The 16,531-nt window shown below is 42.6% G+C and overlaps 1 protein-coding gene across 2 annotated transcripts in view; it reads right to left on the minus strand.

Annotated features, from left to right (window-relative positions):
- LOC120046481 (kynurenine 3-monooxygenase-like) overlaps window positions 1-16,531 on the minus strand; it is a 33,595-nt gene that overhangs the window by 4,009 nt on the left and 13,055 nt on the right. For both annotated transcript variants that reach the window (XM_038991753.1, XM_038991754.1), the window contains 9 exons: window positions 14,710-14,797; window positions 14,060-14,225; window positions 13,363-13,434; window positions 9,499-9,620; window positions 8,746-8,893; window positions 6,966-7,023; window positions 6,637-6,719; window positions 4,217-4,318; window positions 4,000-4,059 (listed from right to left, as the gene is read on the minus strand). In XM_038991753.1, the coding sequence (XP_038847681.1) occupies window positions 4,000-4,059; window positions 4,217-4,318; window positions 6,637-6,719; window positions 6,966-7,023; window positions 8,746-8,893; window positions 9,499-9,620; window positions 13,363-13,434; window positions 14,060-14,225; window positions 14,710-14,797 (899 nt within the window). The remainder of the gene's footprint in view (window positions 1-3,999; window positions 4,060-4,216; window positions 4,319-6,636; window positions 6,720-6,965; window positions 7,024-8,745; window positions 8,894-9,498; window positions 9,621-13,362; window positions 13,435-14,059; window positions 14,226-14,709; window positions 14,798-16,531) is intronic.

A 16,531-nucleotide genomic window follows, 5' to 3' on the forward strand; every position in this document is an offset into this window, starting at 1 on the left:
GCCTCCGCCTTTTTCCTCCAAACATAACGATGGTCATTATGGCCAAACAGTTCTATTTTTGTTTCATCAAACCAGAGGACATTTTTCCAAAAAGTACGATCTTTCTCCCCATGTGCAGTTGCAAACCGTAGTCTGACTTTTTTATGGCGGTTTTGGAGCAGTGGCTTCTTCCTTCCTGAGCAGGCTTTCAGGTTATGTGAATATAGTACTCGTTTTACTGTGGATATAGATACTTTTGTACCTGTTTTCTCCAGCATCTTCACAAGGTCCTTTGCTGTTGTTCTGGGATTGATTTGCACTTTTCGCACCAAAGTACATTCATCTCTAGGATACAGAATGCGTCTCCTTCCTGAGCGGTATGTGGGCTGCGTGGTCCCATGGTGTTTATACTTGCGTACTATTGTTTGTACAGATGAATGTGGTACCGTCAGGCGTTTGGAAATTGCTCCCAAGGATGAACCAGACTTGTGGAGGTCTACAATTTTTTTCTGAGGTCTTGGCTGATTTCTTTTGATTTTCCCATGATGTCAAGCAAAGAGGCACTGAGTTTGAAGGTAGGCCTCGAAATACATCCACAGGTACACCTCCAATTGACTCAAATGATGTCAACTCGCCTATCAGAAACTTCTAAAGCCATGACATCATTTTCTGGAATTTTCCAAGCTGTTTAAAGGCACAGTCAACTTAGTGTATGTAAACTTCTGACCCACTGGAATTGTGATACAGTGAATTATCAGTGAAATAATCTGTCTGTAAACAATTGTTGGAAAAATGACTTGTGTCATGCACAAAGTAGATGTCCTAAACGACTTGCCAAAACTATAGTTTGTTAACAAGAAATTGTGGAGTGGTTGAAAAACAAGTTTTAATGACTCCAACCTAAGTGTATGTAAACTTCAGACTTCAACTGTATATAGCCTATGCATGGTCTATATTATCAGATGTGCTATTGTAACAGTATAACTTTAGTACGTCCCCTCGCCCCGACCTCGGGCGCGAACCAGGGACCCTCTGCATACATCAACAACTGACACCCACGAAGCGTTGTTACCCATCGCTCCACAAAAGCCGCGGCCCTTGCAACCCTACTTCTAGGTTTCAGAGCAAGTGACGTAACTGATTGAAATGCTACTAGCGCGTACCCGCTAACTAGCTAGCCATTTCACATCCGTTACACTCACCCCCCTTTCAACCTCCTCCTTTTCCGCAGCAACCAGTGATCCGGGTCAACAGCATCAATGTAACAGTAAAACTTTACGTCGTCCCCTCGCCCCGACACGGGCGCGAACCAGGGACCCTCTGCACACATCAACAACGGTCGCCCACGAAGCATCGTTACCCATCGCTCCACAAAGGCCACGGCCCTTGCAGAGCAAGGTGCAACCCTACTTCTAGGTTTCAGAGCAAGTGACGTAACTGATTGAAATGCTACTAGCGCGTACCCGCTAACTAGCTAGCCATTTCACATCCGTTACACTATTAGCAATAAGCATTATCACATGTAGCCCAACTGAGGCAGCATAGTGGCTATAAAATGTACAGGCTGAATCATGAGGTTTGTCCATCTGCATTTACCCTATTGGAGTCAACATCCTGATTGTTATTATTAATCATTATTATTTTAAAATGTGAATATATAAATTATTATGAATTATTATTCACTGGTGGGAAAAATGGGTTTCTATTACAAAGTAGGCTGTCATTGCCCTTTTAAGACGCCATTGCCCCTTTAAGAGCTCTGTTGCGCAGCTGCAGGTAAACCATGCTTGAAAATGGATGTAAAACTGCATTTGAAAAACAATGCCAGGCACGCAATTAAAAGGAGTAGAGAAATAAATGTGGTAGCAATGGAAAACTGGGATCCCCCTCTCTTTTTAAACTAAGGTCAAAACTGCTTTCAAAATACATTTGCCAAAACTGCTTTTGCATTAAGAGTGTTTTGCTGTTATTGTATTAAGAATTGTTGTGCATTGACTGCCTGTCAGAATCAATGATTTATATATACACTAGATGACTAGTATAGGGGCACTGTGTTGAAGCCACCTTGCCTCCATCTTGGCACTCCCCCACCGTTGTAAAATATATTTTGGAAGCTATAGAAATGCATTTATTAATGTCTACATTCGTTTTTACAACATGTATTATATTAGACACACCTTAATGCATATGTTTCAACTATATTATGTGAGCTAAAAAAAAATATATATATGAAAAATATTAAAACATTTTCCTTAAAGTATAATGAGATTACTAACGTTACTGTCCCTGTCACTACAAAAACAATATAATACTTAAACACGTAATTTTGTCCTTTTAATTGAAATTGAAATACTGTAGAAAGCCTCTCAATGGCCAATACATACCATCAACAATCCATGGTTTATATACATTGAGTATACCAAACATTAGGAACAACTTCCTAATATTGAGTTGCACCCCCGCTCTTTTGCCCTCAGAACAGCCTCAATTAGTCGGGGTATGGACTCTAAACGTGTCAAAAGTGTTCCACAGGGATGCTGGCCCATGTTGAGTCCAATGCTTCTCACGGTTGTGTCAAGTTGGCTGGATGTCCTTTGGGTGGTGGACCATTCTTGATACACACAGGAAACTGTTGAGCGTGAAAAACCCAGCAGCGTTGCAGTTCTTGACACAACCCGGTGCGATGTTCAAAGGCACTTAAATCTTTTGTCTTGCCTATTCACCCTCTGAATGGCACAAGGCTTAAAAATTATTCTTTAACCTGTCTCCTCAGCTTTATCTACACGTGAATTATTATTTAACGTGAATTTAACAAGTGACATCAATAAAGGATCATAGCTATCACCTGGATTCACTTGGTGAGTCTATGTCATGTAAAGAGAAGGTGTTCTTAATGTTTTGTATACTCAGTGTACATCATTGGTCAGAATACATGCTTCCCTCAAATGGCCCTCCCAACTTCCTTGAGAGGAATATTACTCTCGCATAGAACTCACAACAACAAGCCATCTAGGTAAATAGGTAAACTATTCTATTATGGGGTTGTATGATTTAGTTATAATAATAACATTACATGGCAAAAAAAGTGGCACTGGAAAGTTACATCCTGAGTGATAAAGTATAGGCTTTAAGTTACTTTGCCAGCAGCTACAGTAGGCTACACACCGCTGTCTTGAGTTGAGCACTGTGGTGGTGCACATTATAGATTACGTAATTCCCTTCATCTGAACATCGGAGTGTCAGCAACAATCATGCATGTCAGTTCAGTGCACACAGCGTAACAGACTAAATAAAATATTTGAGGATACATTTACTTGGGAATATATTTCGCAGAACAGACATGCTTCTGTCTATATTAGGCTATGTCATTTCCAAACAATCTCCAAACCTTTTGTCTATGGCTATTGTCTAAAAGCCAATATGAAATAAAAAATAGATAGATTTCACTATTCATTGAAAAATCCCTCCATCCTTTTGCAAGTTACATTGATGTGCTGTGCATGATATTCTCAAAGACTGTTGGCTATAGCCACCATTTTCTCTTTCTTTGCCTCTCTCCATTCACTGACACATGCCTTTCAGTCTGTACTTGAGTCATGTTTTGACGAAACCTTGACATCCCCCCTCACATCCATTTGTTATTCTCTTTATTAAAGAAATGACACGTCATCAAAGACGCCAGGTCAGACAATTTGAGGCAGTGCCAGGGCCAACAGGCTCGACGAGTAACCTCAACCCCTACAAATCATCATGGCCACCCACCATACCAACATCTCTTTGTCAGACAGGGAACTACATCTTCTTTTTGGTTGCAACAAGAAAAACGCTGTGTCACTCTGGTTAGAATCAATTCCCCTTTTCTGACCTTGCTTTTGAAAGGATTTTTGAAAAAGCAGTAGTACTGTAGGTTAATGAATTGCATGCAGTTTCAAAATGTCAGAAAGGGCACACAAAGAAATCTCTAAATGCATGCACTCAAAGACCCTTGTACAATGAAGAATGTACAATGTCATGTCTTACTTTGTCTTGCCAGTGCCAGCGTTTTACTGCCTCGTGGTACCTTGTCCTAGTAAATGTAACCTGGGAAAAGGGAATGGTGAAACACCGAGACATTAATAGAAACAAATACAGAAACACACAGAAATAGACTTTAAGAATCCTTCACAGTAATGCAAACTTAAAATCGTATTAAAAATGTACTATCAATTGGAGTGAAATGAATTACGAAAAAACTTGCCATGGTATATAAGGGGATTATTGTCCTTGGCATGATAATGTGGAGGAAATTGTCTACGTATTTTCGGAACAGGAACCATTTGGAATTGACATGTGACCGCATCTAAAAAGATACAAAATACATCTGTCAGCAAATGGATCCATCTGTGCTCGAGATGAATCCAATTCATTACATGTACTCATCATACTGAAAAACCCATTATTTCTCCTGTAATACATGTCATTTTCCAAATGACCATATACCCACCACTTTGACATGCATTACCTGCCCTTTTTAACACTTCACCTCCACAAACGCCATGAACAAACAAGCTCATTAAAAGGGCATTGGGTGCCAATTTTCTCAAGTAAATCTATAGAGCGAAGGCTAAATTTAGCTCTGTAATCAGGTGTTCTTATGATTCTAATGGAGTCTTGCCAAGGTGCTGCGGCTGTGTGTGTCACATGCAATCTCGGGGAAGAATGGCTACACGGCTAATGTGGCAGTATACAAGGGGAGGGTAACACTTAAGACCAATTACCGTCTTTGTGCACAGAGGGATGAATTAAAGGATGGACATTTAGTGAGAGCCTGCTTCCTGTCAGCATGTGATGGAACATTTGGCAGCTTGCCTGCTGTCAATTACTCCGGACTCAATCAACTCAATCTCCCCAACCTCTGCCCAAGCAGAGGGAAATGTTTGTACACCCCTCTGCCGTGCCTGTGGATAGTCTCTCTGAACATCTTGGAAGACAGGAGCTATGAAAAATTAAATGACGGTAATCCTTGATGCTAATTAGACGGCGATAATTGGCACCAATTGAGGCTGCAAAACATGGGATTCAGAGAACCTTTGGTTTCGGTCTTAGTGTTATCTTGTCTTCTTGGTGACACTAATTCATTCAGTGTGGCATCACTAAACGTTGGAGATTATACAGATGAATCCATCTATTAAATCAAACACTGTAAAAGCCGTCATTGAGAAGTGATGTTGAATCGATGAGAATGGCCGTTAAGCTATTGATTGATGCAGACAGAGGCCAAGCTAAGTAGATAACCTATTACGTTACACAGATATGATGTTCAGCTCACATTATCTCTTTCATTGATTAAAATGGTTGACACCATGGCTACATTATCTAAAGGGAGCTTTTTCATCATATAGTTCTCCAGATCCAGTGTTCGCTGAAATCAGGCGTGCGTGCTCAGGGGTGCATGCTTAGTCCCCTCCTGTACTCCCTGTTCACCCACGACTGCTTGGCCAAGCACGACTCCAACACCATCATTAAGTTTGCTGACGACACAACGGTGGTAGGCCTGATCACCGACAACAATGAGATTGCCAGTTCTCTGACTTCCTCCCTATAGGCTATGTGGTGCCAGGAAAACAACCTCTCCCTCAACGTGAGCAAGACAAAGGAGATGATCGTGGACTACAGGAAAAGGAGGGCCGAACACGCCCCTATTCACATCGACGGGGCTGTAGTGGAGCGGGTTGAGAGTTTTGGTGTCCACATCACCAACAAACTATCATGGTCCAAACACACCAAGAAAGTCGTGAACAGGTCGCGACAACGCCTTTTCCCCCCCAGGAGGGAAAAGATTTGACATGGCTCCAAAGATCCTCAACAAGTTCTACAGCTGCACCATCGAGAGTATCCTGACAGGTTGCATCACCACCTTGTATGCTACAGAGGGTAGTGCGTACGGTCCAGTACATCACAGGGGCCAAGTTTCCTGCCATCCAGGACCTATATACTAGGCGGTGTCAGAGGAAGACCCCAAAAAATAGTCAAAGACTCCAGTCACCCAAGTCATAGACGGTTATCTCTGCTACCGCACGGCAAGCGGTACCGGAGCACCAAGTCTAGGTCCAAAAGGCTCCTTAACAGCTTCTACCCCAAGCCATAAGACTGCTGAACAATTAATCAAATGGCCACCCGGACTATTTGCATTGACAACCCCCCTTTGTTTATACACTGATGCTACTCGCTGTTTACTATCTATGCATAGTCACATTACCCCTACCTACATGTACAAATTACCTTGACTAACCTGCACCCCAACACATTGGCTCAGTACTGGTACCCCCTGTACATAGCCTCATTAAAACGGCATTGTTGGTTAAGGGCTTGTAAGTAAGCATTTCACAGTAAGGTCTACCTACACCTGTTGTATTCGGCGCATGTGGCAAATAACATTTGATTTGTATAGTTTGATCACTGTAGTTGTACTGTGCCTGGCAAAACTGGGTTGTATTCATTAGGCACCAAACCGTAGAAAACATACTGAAACAGGGAGTAACTACTTGGACTTGCCCAATAAGAAATGATCATTTCCGTTTCTGTTGCAAAATGTTTGAAAACGTTTTCCGTTGCATGCCCTGATGAATAAGACTCTGGTAATGGATCTTGTACTAAGCTAAATGGGTACTCAATTACTTCGACGTAGTTGTACATGGCCAGGTCTGCGATGGCATGGTCGTCTGGGACTCGGACTCTAGTGTACTCAGGCAGAACAGCACCTGTAAGAACCAGAATGAATAGAATAGAATATATAAAGTAGATTATATATTTTCCCAACATCCACAGACACACGCAGGTACATGAAATGAAACATGTATATTCAGCTCCACCAACAAAACACACTCATTTAGCTGGTTGTTGTAGAAGTACTTTGACGTCAGGGGAAATGGATTTGAATGCTTTGGTCCTCTGGCTGTCAAAGTACATTTGCTGTGCCGTCTGTAATGTGCAGTGTGTTCACTCACTGAAGTCTTCGTTGAGCTGGTCCATGATTTCGTTGAAAACAAGGCAGTCTTCAAAGCCCTGGAAATAAGCTTAGTTAACTATTTGTTTCAAATGACATTGAATCAACAATATTTTGGAAATGACATTAAATCAAGGTGTCATATTTTATAATAAGAATAATAATGTGTGTCCTGTCCAGGGGGTGTACTCGCTACAGAAACAGGCACCCCATGCTCCTATCAGCCATTCCGCCTCGCACAAGCCAAGGCTCAAGCAAGGCTACTTACTTATACCACTTAGCAGAGACTTTTATCCAGAGGAACTTACAGTACAGTGAGTGCAATACATTTATAGTGTATGTACAGTGCATTCAAAAAGTATCCATGACTTTTTCCACATTTCATTCTGTTACAGCCTGAATTCAAAATCGATTCTTTTTCTCACCCATCTACACACAATACCCCATAATAACATATGTTTTTAGAAATTTTTGCAAAAGTATTGAAAATTAAATACAGACATATCTCATTTACATATATATCCCTGAGTGGTTTCCTTCCTCTCCGGCAACTGAGCCAGGAAGGACGCCTGTATCTTTATAGTGACTGGGTGTATTGATACACCATCCAAAGTGTCATTAATAACTTCACCATGCCCAAAGGGACATTGAATGTCTGCTTTTTTACCCATCTACCAATAGGTTCCCTTCTTTGCAATTTATGTGGTTGAATATTGGTTTGAAATTCACTGCTCAGCTGAGGGACCTTACAGATAATTGCATGTGTGGGGTACAGAGATGAGGCAGTCATTAAAAAATCATGTTAAACAATATTATTGCACACAGAGTGCAACTTATTATGTGACTTGTTAAGCAGATTTTTACTCCTGAACTTATTTAGGGTTGCCATAACAAAGGAGTTGAATACTTATTGACTCAAGACATTTCAGCTTTTCATTTTTAATAGATAAATAAAAACATACTTCCAGTTTGACATTATGGGGTATTGTGTGTAAGCCAGTGACAAAAAAGAAAGAATTGAATTAAAAAAAATTTTTAATTATAAAACATTTTTAGCCCCCTTTTTCTCCCCAATTTCGTGGTATCCAATTGTTAGTAGTTACTGTCTTGTCTCATCGCTACAACTCCTGTACGGGCGCGGGAGAGACGAAGGTCGAGAGCCATGCGTCCTCCGAAACACAACCCAACCAAGCCGCACTGCTTCTTAACACAGCGCGCATCCAACACGGAAGCCAGCCACACCAATGTGTCGGAGGAAACACCGTACACCTAGCGACCTGGTCAGCGCACACTGCGCCCAGCCCGCCACAGGAGTCGCTAGTGCACGATGAGACAAGGATATCCCTACCGGCCAAACCCTCCCTAACCCGGATGACGCTAGGCCAATTGTGCGTCGCCCCATGGACCTCCCGGTCGCGGCCGGCTGCGATAGAGCCTGGGCTCGAACCCAGAGTCTCTGGTGGCACAGCTAGCACTGCGATGCAGTGCCTTAGACCACTGCGCCACCCGGGAGGCAAATTAATTTTAAATTTAGGCTATAACACAAACATTTTGAAAAAAGCAAAGGGGTGTGAATACTTTCTGTTTTTACTTTCTGAAGGAACTGTATGTAAGAAGAGACACAGTGAAACTATGACCTTGGCCCTATGACCTTGGCCCTATGACCTTGCTAGCGCCATGCTCGTAACTGAGCCACACAGGACCGCACAGGTCTCATATCTTCCATCCTCCTGCCCCTCTTGCTGTTCCCCTCTGTATATACTACAAATACTTCGACTTACTGCGTTCATCCCCTGTCCATAGAAAGGCACCACAGCGTGGGCTGCATCCCCCATAAGGACACACTTATCACTAAGGTGATATGGAGAGCACTTCACGGACACCATGGCCTGGGCTGGTAGACGGAAATAATCCCTCTTAAGAGCATCCCTGTGAAAGAGGGTCGCAGAGAGACACACAATGACCGCTATGACATTGATATGCATAGTGTATGCTACATGCTGATTTCTTATACAGCTACACAGCAGGACCTTATCCATTCTCTCTTTTCAACCATTGTATCTAATGAGAGAAGAATATGGTCATACTCTCCGGGCCTTGCATTGGCAGAGGAGGGCAGCTAGGATTAATAAACAAACACATCAGCTAGTTGTGTTATATTGTAGGTGTTACATTCTTTATTTCAAAAGAAATTACATCATTTAACTGTGGATTTAGACAGTGGGTGGGGGGGGGGGGGGGGGGGGGATCTAAAACCAAACAGCAATTAAGCTGTTTCTCCTGCTGCCTTTCAAGTCAAGTCAACCCTGAAAAGACCTATACGAGTTACACACCTCAGCTGCAACATGCTGTTCAGCTCAATAAAAAAACTCAGCTCTCCAGGCTATGTAATGGTGGGTCAGTAACTTCACCCTCGAGATGATGGATGTGGGTTTGACCTGCCCTGATGCAATAAAAAAATGTAAGTGGGCCGGAGGGATAAAGGGATGGAAGGAAGGATAGATGGAGGGATACGGGGAGGGGAAGTCACTTACGCTCCTATTAGTGGGATGGCGTCGGGAAAGTATTTCTGGAAGAACTCAGTGACCTGGTCGCCCGTGGTGACATTTTCAAACTCGTCAAACGGCATGAAGAGTGTGCAGGTGAAAGTCTTGTCCTGAGAACAAACAGTATGGAGATTAACGCAGTAAGCCTAACAAATGGATGCTTGACATGCACTGATGGATGTGGCGCAGCGAGATGGGGATGGTGGGTGTGTTAGCAGGCCAGCCTATCCTAGGAGGCCTAGGAGTGTCGCTACCTTGGCCAGTTTTGCAATGCAATGCATTTTTCACCATCCTCCCAATGCACCCTTGAGCTGTACTGAGTGACAGTGTGAATGTACCCTTGAGCTGTACTGAGTGACAGTGCTAATGTACCCTTGAATTAGGTGCATTAACCTGGCCACACTCAAACAGAACAGCTGTTCCACTTTCGCTGAATAGGCCAGAACTTTAATAATGGTATTAATAGTAGCAGTGGTGGAGGCTGAGAGGTGGGATAACTGCCTATCTGCTATAAATGCTTTGCTGACATTTTGTGGGAGCGTTCACCTCTGTTAAAAAGTAGGGCTCGACCTGTGGGACCCAGGGTATTTGAGAAGTGAAGATGTTGGTGAAAAAGTTTAGTGGCTAAAAAGTTTATTTTAGATAAAGTGAATGTCTAGATCTGGACCAGGAGAACTATGTTCAGAGGTCAAAGGTCAAATATCCCTGTTTACACTGTGACCTCCTGCAGGTGATTAGCGAGTTTTGCAATGTGACATATAAATATGTAATTAAAGTGACATACTGTATAACGAATATAGCAGCTCAGGTGACATTTAACCGCAATGTTTAAATTACACTATTTTGACATTTTCTAATGAGTCCATATTGTCCTTTACATTAGATCTATATTATCCCTTTCATACTAGGGCATTTTCCATTCAACTTCACCATACCGCTAACTTTTTCGTCCTTTTCCTTATATCTGAAAGGTATTGCCGGTATCAAAGCCGTATCTCCGCCTAATGACCTTGTAATAATTTTGGTAAATGGAGCCAGAATGCTAAGGCGTCATTGGCACCACTACACTCTTAAACTCTTGATGGTTGCTAGGCAGGCCAGTTAACCATCCTCCTGTCAGTTCTAAACTTTGCGAGGCATGTCACTTCTCCCATCTCTTTGCATAGCCCACCACTAAGTATGCACTGTTTTCTTAACCACAACTGGATCCATAAAGAATTACTGTGGGAATAAATATTACTGAGTGATTCAAATATTGGAATAGAGTAGGCTAATGCAATTGAAGGCACAAATTAAATTGTAACTTACTGAAACTACCAAAGTCATCCAATTATTGGAATAGATTTTAAGCAATAGCCTGGTCAACTAGATGAACATTTCAGCACTGTTTTGATTGGGACAGCGCCATCATGCTGCTTTGCAACAAGCGTGGGGACTCGTCTTGATAAATCAATGAATGTCAGATTTCACTGAATCCCCATTTGGACATTGGTTAGGCTATGCTGGTTTGATTTGAATTAGGCTGTGGACATGTTAGCTAAGTTGAGGTGAGTGCTGCTCATGATCATCTTGTCAAGTTTTGCTCTTCACAACGCTTCGTAGCCTAGGCCTACTCCCGACCACAAAAAAAAAAGCCTGTGACTTCACTGACTTGTCTCAAATCAATGTGATTTTGATTCACTGAACCTCCGTCTGCATAGGCTATTTGGTTAACTGGTTTCCGACTGGTCAAATAAGTGGAGGTGGTATAGCTCATCTATTCATTTGCTCATCTGTCACTGATCAGAAACATTTAGCATTCCATAATGTAGCCCAAATCAAGTGTAGGCCTCTTATTTTGCTTGATTGCATATAGGCAACTCTTTGGAGTTATGTGGAGTTTATGTGGATCTTGTGTTCATTTTTCACAACCTCAGGCTCAAAAGAGGTTGTGAAAAATGAACACAAGATCCACATGCTTTTGAAAATAGGATTGCTGTTATTTTCTTTTGGAATCATGACGAAGACACTCTCAATGTAAGACCCTACACCTGCTCCCTAACAAACAGGAGTGGGTTAGAAAGAGATGAGGCTTGGACTCGGTTCCACACATTTCCATGACACAGCGCTTCCACACATTTCCATGACACAGCGCTTCCACACATTTCCATGACACAGCGCTTCCACACATTTCCATGACACAAGTTGTGTGGGAAAAAATATGATTTCTATTTTATTCTGTTATATTTCATGATATTCTCACCACAAAATATATGTGTGTTGACTACGATCGGGTAGGTGTGTCTTGTCTGTTTAATGAACAAAATAGTGTTACGTCCATTCATTTGGACGTAACATAATTAAACTAACAATATACAATTCTACTGTTCTGAAAATACATTTTATTAGTCTTATAATGTTTATTAGGACCTGCCAAAAGCCGGGTGTACACAATGATTTTGGCCTCGATTTTGCTGTCCCAGACAAGCTTTTGAGATCGTAGAAAAAAATTCCCATGTCGTTGCCTACTCGGAGTACCCGGCCGTCACAGACGCTCATTTAATGTGAGCGGGTCAGAGATGCAATCTGAGGGCTGGCGAGCTAATCTTTGAGCAGTCGCAGACGTCCCGATATTTTCAAACATGTCTGCAATGCTCCAAATCTGCACAAAATCTGCAATGCTCTTGTAGTGTGAGATGTGCAACAACAAGTTTTGAGAATGGTTATCAGCAATAGCCAATGAGAGCTCGCCAGGAAGAAGCCAGTGAGATGACGTTGTTTCACATCACCCAGAATGTGTAGAATCTCGAGCAGGAGCCATACTTGCCTTTAACCAAAGCCAAAGACATAGTGTTAAATCATTACAGCTCTGAAGTTCACAAGCAACGTTATTCAATTCAAAATGGTGGCTATATTTTAACTCTTGTATGGCAAGCGTGAATGTCTGACTGAAAACATTTAAGAGGCTGCTTTGAGCCACAGCTCATTGTAGCTACGTTAAATATAATCACATCATTGTTTCCTTGAGACAGCGTGGTATCGAGAATCCTCATGTCCAAGTGAAGAATCTTGTAGTGTGTGACGCACCGTCTGTACCACTGTTTAGTGCGCGCACCACTACAATGGCAAGTAAAACAATAAAATACAGGAAAGAAGGTTGTTTAAGGTGAGAGGCTCAGTGATGTTAGGACTTTGAAAGGCTTAAATGAAATAATGGATTTATATTCAATGGATTTATTAAAATATACGCCCACCCACATCTGCACACCAGTATTACCACTCGTCACCGGTATGCTGGCATGCGCACGGTATAATGCGCACGGCACATGCAGGCAAGAATGTTGTTAAAATGGGCCTGTTTGTAAGGGGGTTAAATAAAAAGCCGCATGAGGCCTCCCGAGTGGCGCAGCGGTCTAAGGCGTCACTACAGATCCGGGTTCGATCCCGGGCTGTGTCGCAGCCGGCCGCAACCGGGAGACCCACGAGGCGACGTACAATTAGCCCAGCGTCGTCCGGGTTAGGTTCGGCCGGGGTGTCCTTGTGTCATCGCACTCTAGCGACTTCTGTGCGGCTGGATTCTGGGTTAAGCGAGCAGTGTGTCAAGAAGCAGTGTCGTGTTTCGGGAAGACGCATTGCTCTCGACCTTCGCCTCTCCCGAGTCCGTAGGGGAGTTGCAGCGATGGGGCAAGACTAATAAAAAGCACTATATCTCTTTAGAGCCATTTTCTTATACTGTATTCACTTCACAAAAGCACCTCTCCAACATGTTTAAACTTACCTACCTTCTATTATCAAGTTCAGCACATGATAATGAAGCTGAGAGGATAGATATTAGACGAGGGTAAACAAACACAGTGTTCTATTTATACTCACCAGGTTGGGCAGAGCAATCATCATGAATGTGTTGCGTGGCCATATGTGCAGATAATTAGGCTTCATGGCAAACTGGGAGCAAAGTAAAAGAAATGACGGCATTATAACAGTATAAAGAAGGTAAACACATTATATACAACAGACACAGTAGCATTGCATTGACCAAAAGTTGATCAACAAACGAGATGACACCTGATACCCTATGCAATACTATGCTGATACAATGAACATTCTCTGATGAAGGTTGACTGACAGATAAGATAAGTTATTAAAATAAATGTACATCTGACTGGTAGTGTGCAGAGAATTTTTCCTGTTGATACAATGAACTATAAAAACGTATCAGTTCAGATTTAGGTTCAAATAGTATTTTATTTCAAATACTTGCCGTGTTTGATTGAGCCTGACTGGTGTGGCGGATGGGAATATAGCATTGGTTCCATTGCACCAGGAAAGCTCATTGAAGCGTAGCTTAAGTATTTGAAAGAACATTTAAAACTATTTGAAACATGGGCTGCATTCAAAAAATGTCTTAGAGTAGGAATTCTGATCGAGGATCAGGTCCCCTCTGTCCATATAATTTTATTCATTATTATCTAAAAGGCGAAACTGATCCTAGCACTGCTACTCCAAGACTGTCTTTGAATATGGCCCCTGATCTGATCCTGTGCCATGTTCTGAGCATCAGAGGACCAACCTCTCCATTGATGGGGGGCATGGTGAGCTCCAGGTACCCATGGGGGATGTAGGTCTGACTGAAGTTGAAACGGCTCTGACGGAGGAACTGTTTCCGAATGGCAGAGAATGCTCCATCACACCCCACAATCAAGTCTGCCAGGATCTCCTCCTTTGCACCATCAGCCCTAAGACACAACATCAACATCATTGAATTAAATGTGATAATTTAAAAACTTCAATGTCAATAAAGTTGTCCGTTTATGATTCATTTTAAATAGCTAGAATGTTTGTGAATAAGCCCTAAATTAATAATTCACTGTGTGACAGTGCTAATTCTCACAGCGGTAGGGAGGTTTTACTGCTAATTTGGTTGTAAATTGTATGACACAATTACCTCAAGGCCACCCAATTACAGACCAATAAAAAAGTAATGCATGGAGGCTTAAAAGAAACACGTATATTATGACCCTATGACACATATGGTGTTGGACACACACACTAGGCCACATGCAATTAAATGCAGGAACACACAGAGTCCAACCAAAAACAATAAAACAAGAACAAGGCAACTTTAGAGAGCACTTTATAAAGAGAGAGAGAGATATATATATATAGAGAGAATGTGAGTGAGTGTGTGTGTGTCCGTCCGTGTGATTACTAACTATTTACCTGAGAAAGGTCATCGCCCCTGTTTCAGTGCTCCAGTTGAGTAGTTTGTGGGCGAAGTTCAGCTTTAAGGTTGAATACGTCTCTGCCGCTGCAGTTACAGAACAACGCATTACAAAAAAAGACTTACATGACACAGTAAACATTGGGCAAAACCTTACAAAAAAGGGGGGGGGGCAAGGATCGACTACATTTAAGCAACAAGGCACGAGGGGATGTGGTATATGGCCAATATACTATGGCTAAGGGCTGTTCTTAGGGGGGTTGGGGGACCATTTTTTGTTAATTCCGTGCAATTCTACACATTTTGCAACGGGGCGGAGAGAAGATTTCACAATTTTATAACAGATTTCATGCAATTCTACACATTTTGCAATAGTGTGGAGAGAAATGTTTGCAGTTTTTAATATGATATTTGAGTGAGACTGACCAAAAAAATCTACTGGGGCCGCCATCGACTACGATAACAAGTTTAGATTGCTAAATTAGTTTAGCGACCAGCTATCTAAAAAATGTATGCCGACATGGGCTAATTGACCGACTATCAGTGACTGACATAACAAGAGAAAAACTGCTGATTCACAACCAAATTTCTAAATTGCACCTTGTGTATTCTACTATTCCAACTGGCAACAGTAAGTTCAGACCCAGACTGATCAGAGGGCCTTCAAAAGGAGGGATGCTGCCAGTTGCCCATCCCTGATATGGACTATTAGAAAACCCATAAGAGAAACCCCTATGTGTCTCATTAGTCAGACAAATCATGCTCTCACTAACCTATTTTCTCTACCCCAAGGCTGTGGAGCTTCATTTAACATGTTTTTAGGCCCCAGAAAATACCTTACATTTCAAGTTTTATTGGTTGTATGTACAGGATACACGTGGTATGCACCGTCCAACACCGTGGATTGATGGCAGCATTCGCGCAAAACTGAAAGCGCGAACCACTGCTTTTAATCAGGGCAAGGTGACCGGAAACATGACCGAATACAAACAGTGTAGCTATTCCCTCCATAAGGCAATCAACCAGGCTAAGCATCAGTATAGAGACAAAGTAGAGTCGCAATTCAACGGCTCAGACATGAGAGGTATGTGGCAGAGTCTACAGTCAATCACGGACTACAAAAGGAAATCCAGCCCCATCGCGGACGACGATGTCTTGCTCCCAGACAAATTAAACAACTTCTTTGCTCGCTTTGAGGACAACACAGTGCCACTGACACGGCCCGCTACCAAAATCTGCGGACTCTCCTTCACTGCAGCCAACATGAGTAAAACATTTAAACATGTTAACCCTCGCAAGGCTGCCGGCCCAGACGGTATCCCCAGCCGTGTCCTCAGAGCATGCGCAGACCAGCTGGCTGGTGTGTTTACGGACATATTCAATCAATCCTTATCCCAGACTGCTGTTCCCACATGCTTCAAGAGGGCCACCATTGTTCCTGTTCCCAAGAAAGCGAAGGTAACTGAGCTAAATGACTACCGCCCCGTAGCACTAACTTCCGTCATCATGAAGTGCTTTGAGAGACTAGTCAAGGCCCATATCACCTCCACCCTACCTGACACCCTAGACCGACTCCAATTTGCTTACCGACCCAATAGGTCCACAGACGACGCAATCGCAATCACACTGCACACTGCCCTAACCCATCTGGACAAGAGGAAAACCTATGTAAGAATGCTGTTCATCGACTACAGCTCAGCATTTAACACCATAGTACCCTCCAAACTCGTCAATAACCCTGGGTCTCGACCCCGCCCTGTGCAACTGGGTCCTGGACTTCCTGACGGGCCGCCCCTCAGGTGGTGAGGGTAGGTAACAACA

The sequence above is a fragment of the Salvelinus namaycush genome, chromosome 4, assembly GCF_016432855.1.
Source record: "Salvelinus namaycush isolate Seneca chromosome 4, SaNama_1.0, whole genome shotgun sequence".
In the NCBI taxonomy this organism is placed as follows: domain Eukaryota; kingdom Metazoa; phylum Chordata; class Actinopteri; order Salmoniformes; family Salmonidae; genus Salvelinus; species Salvelinus namaycush.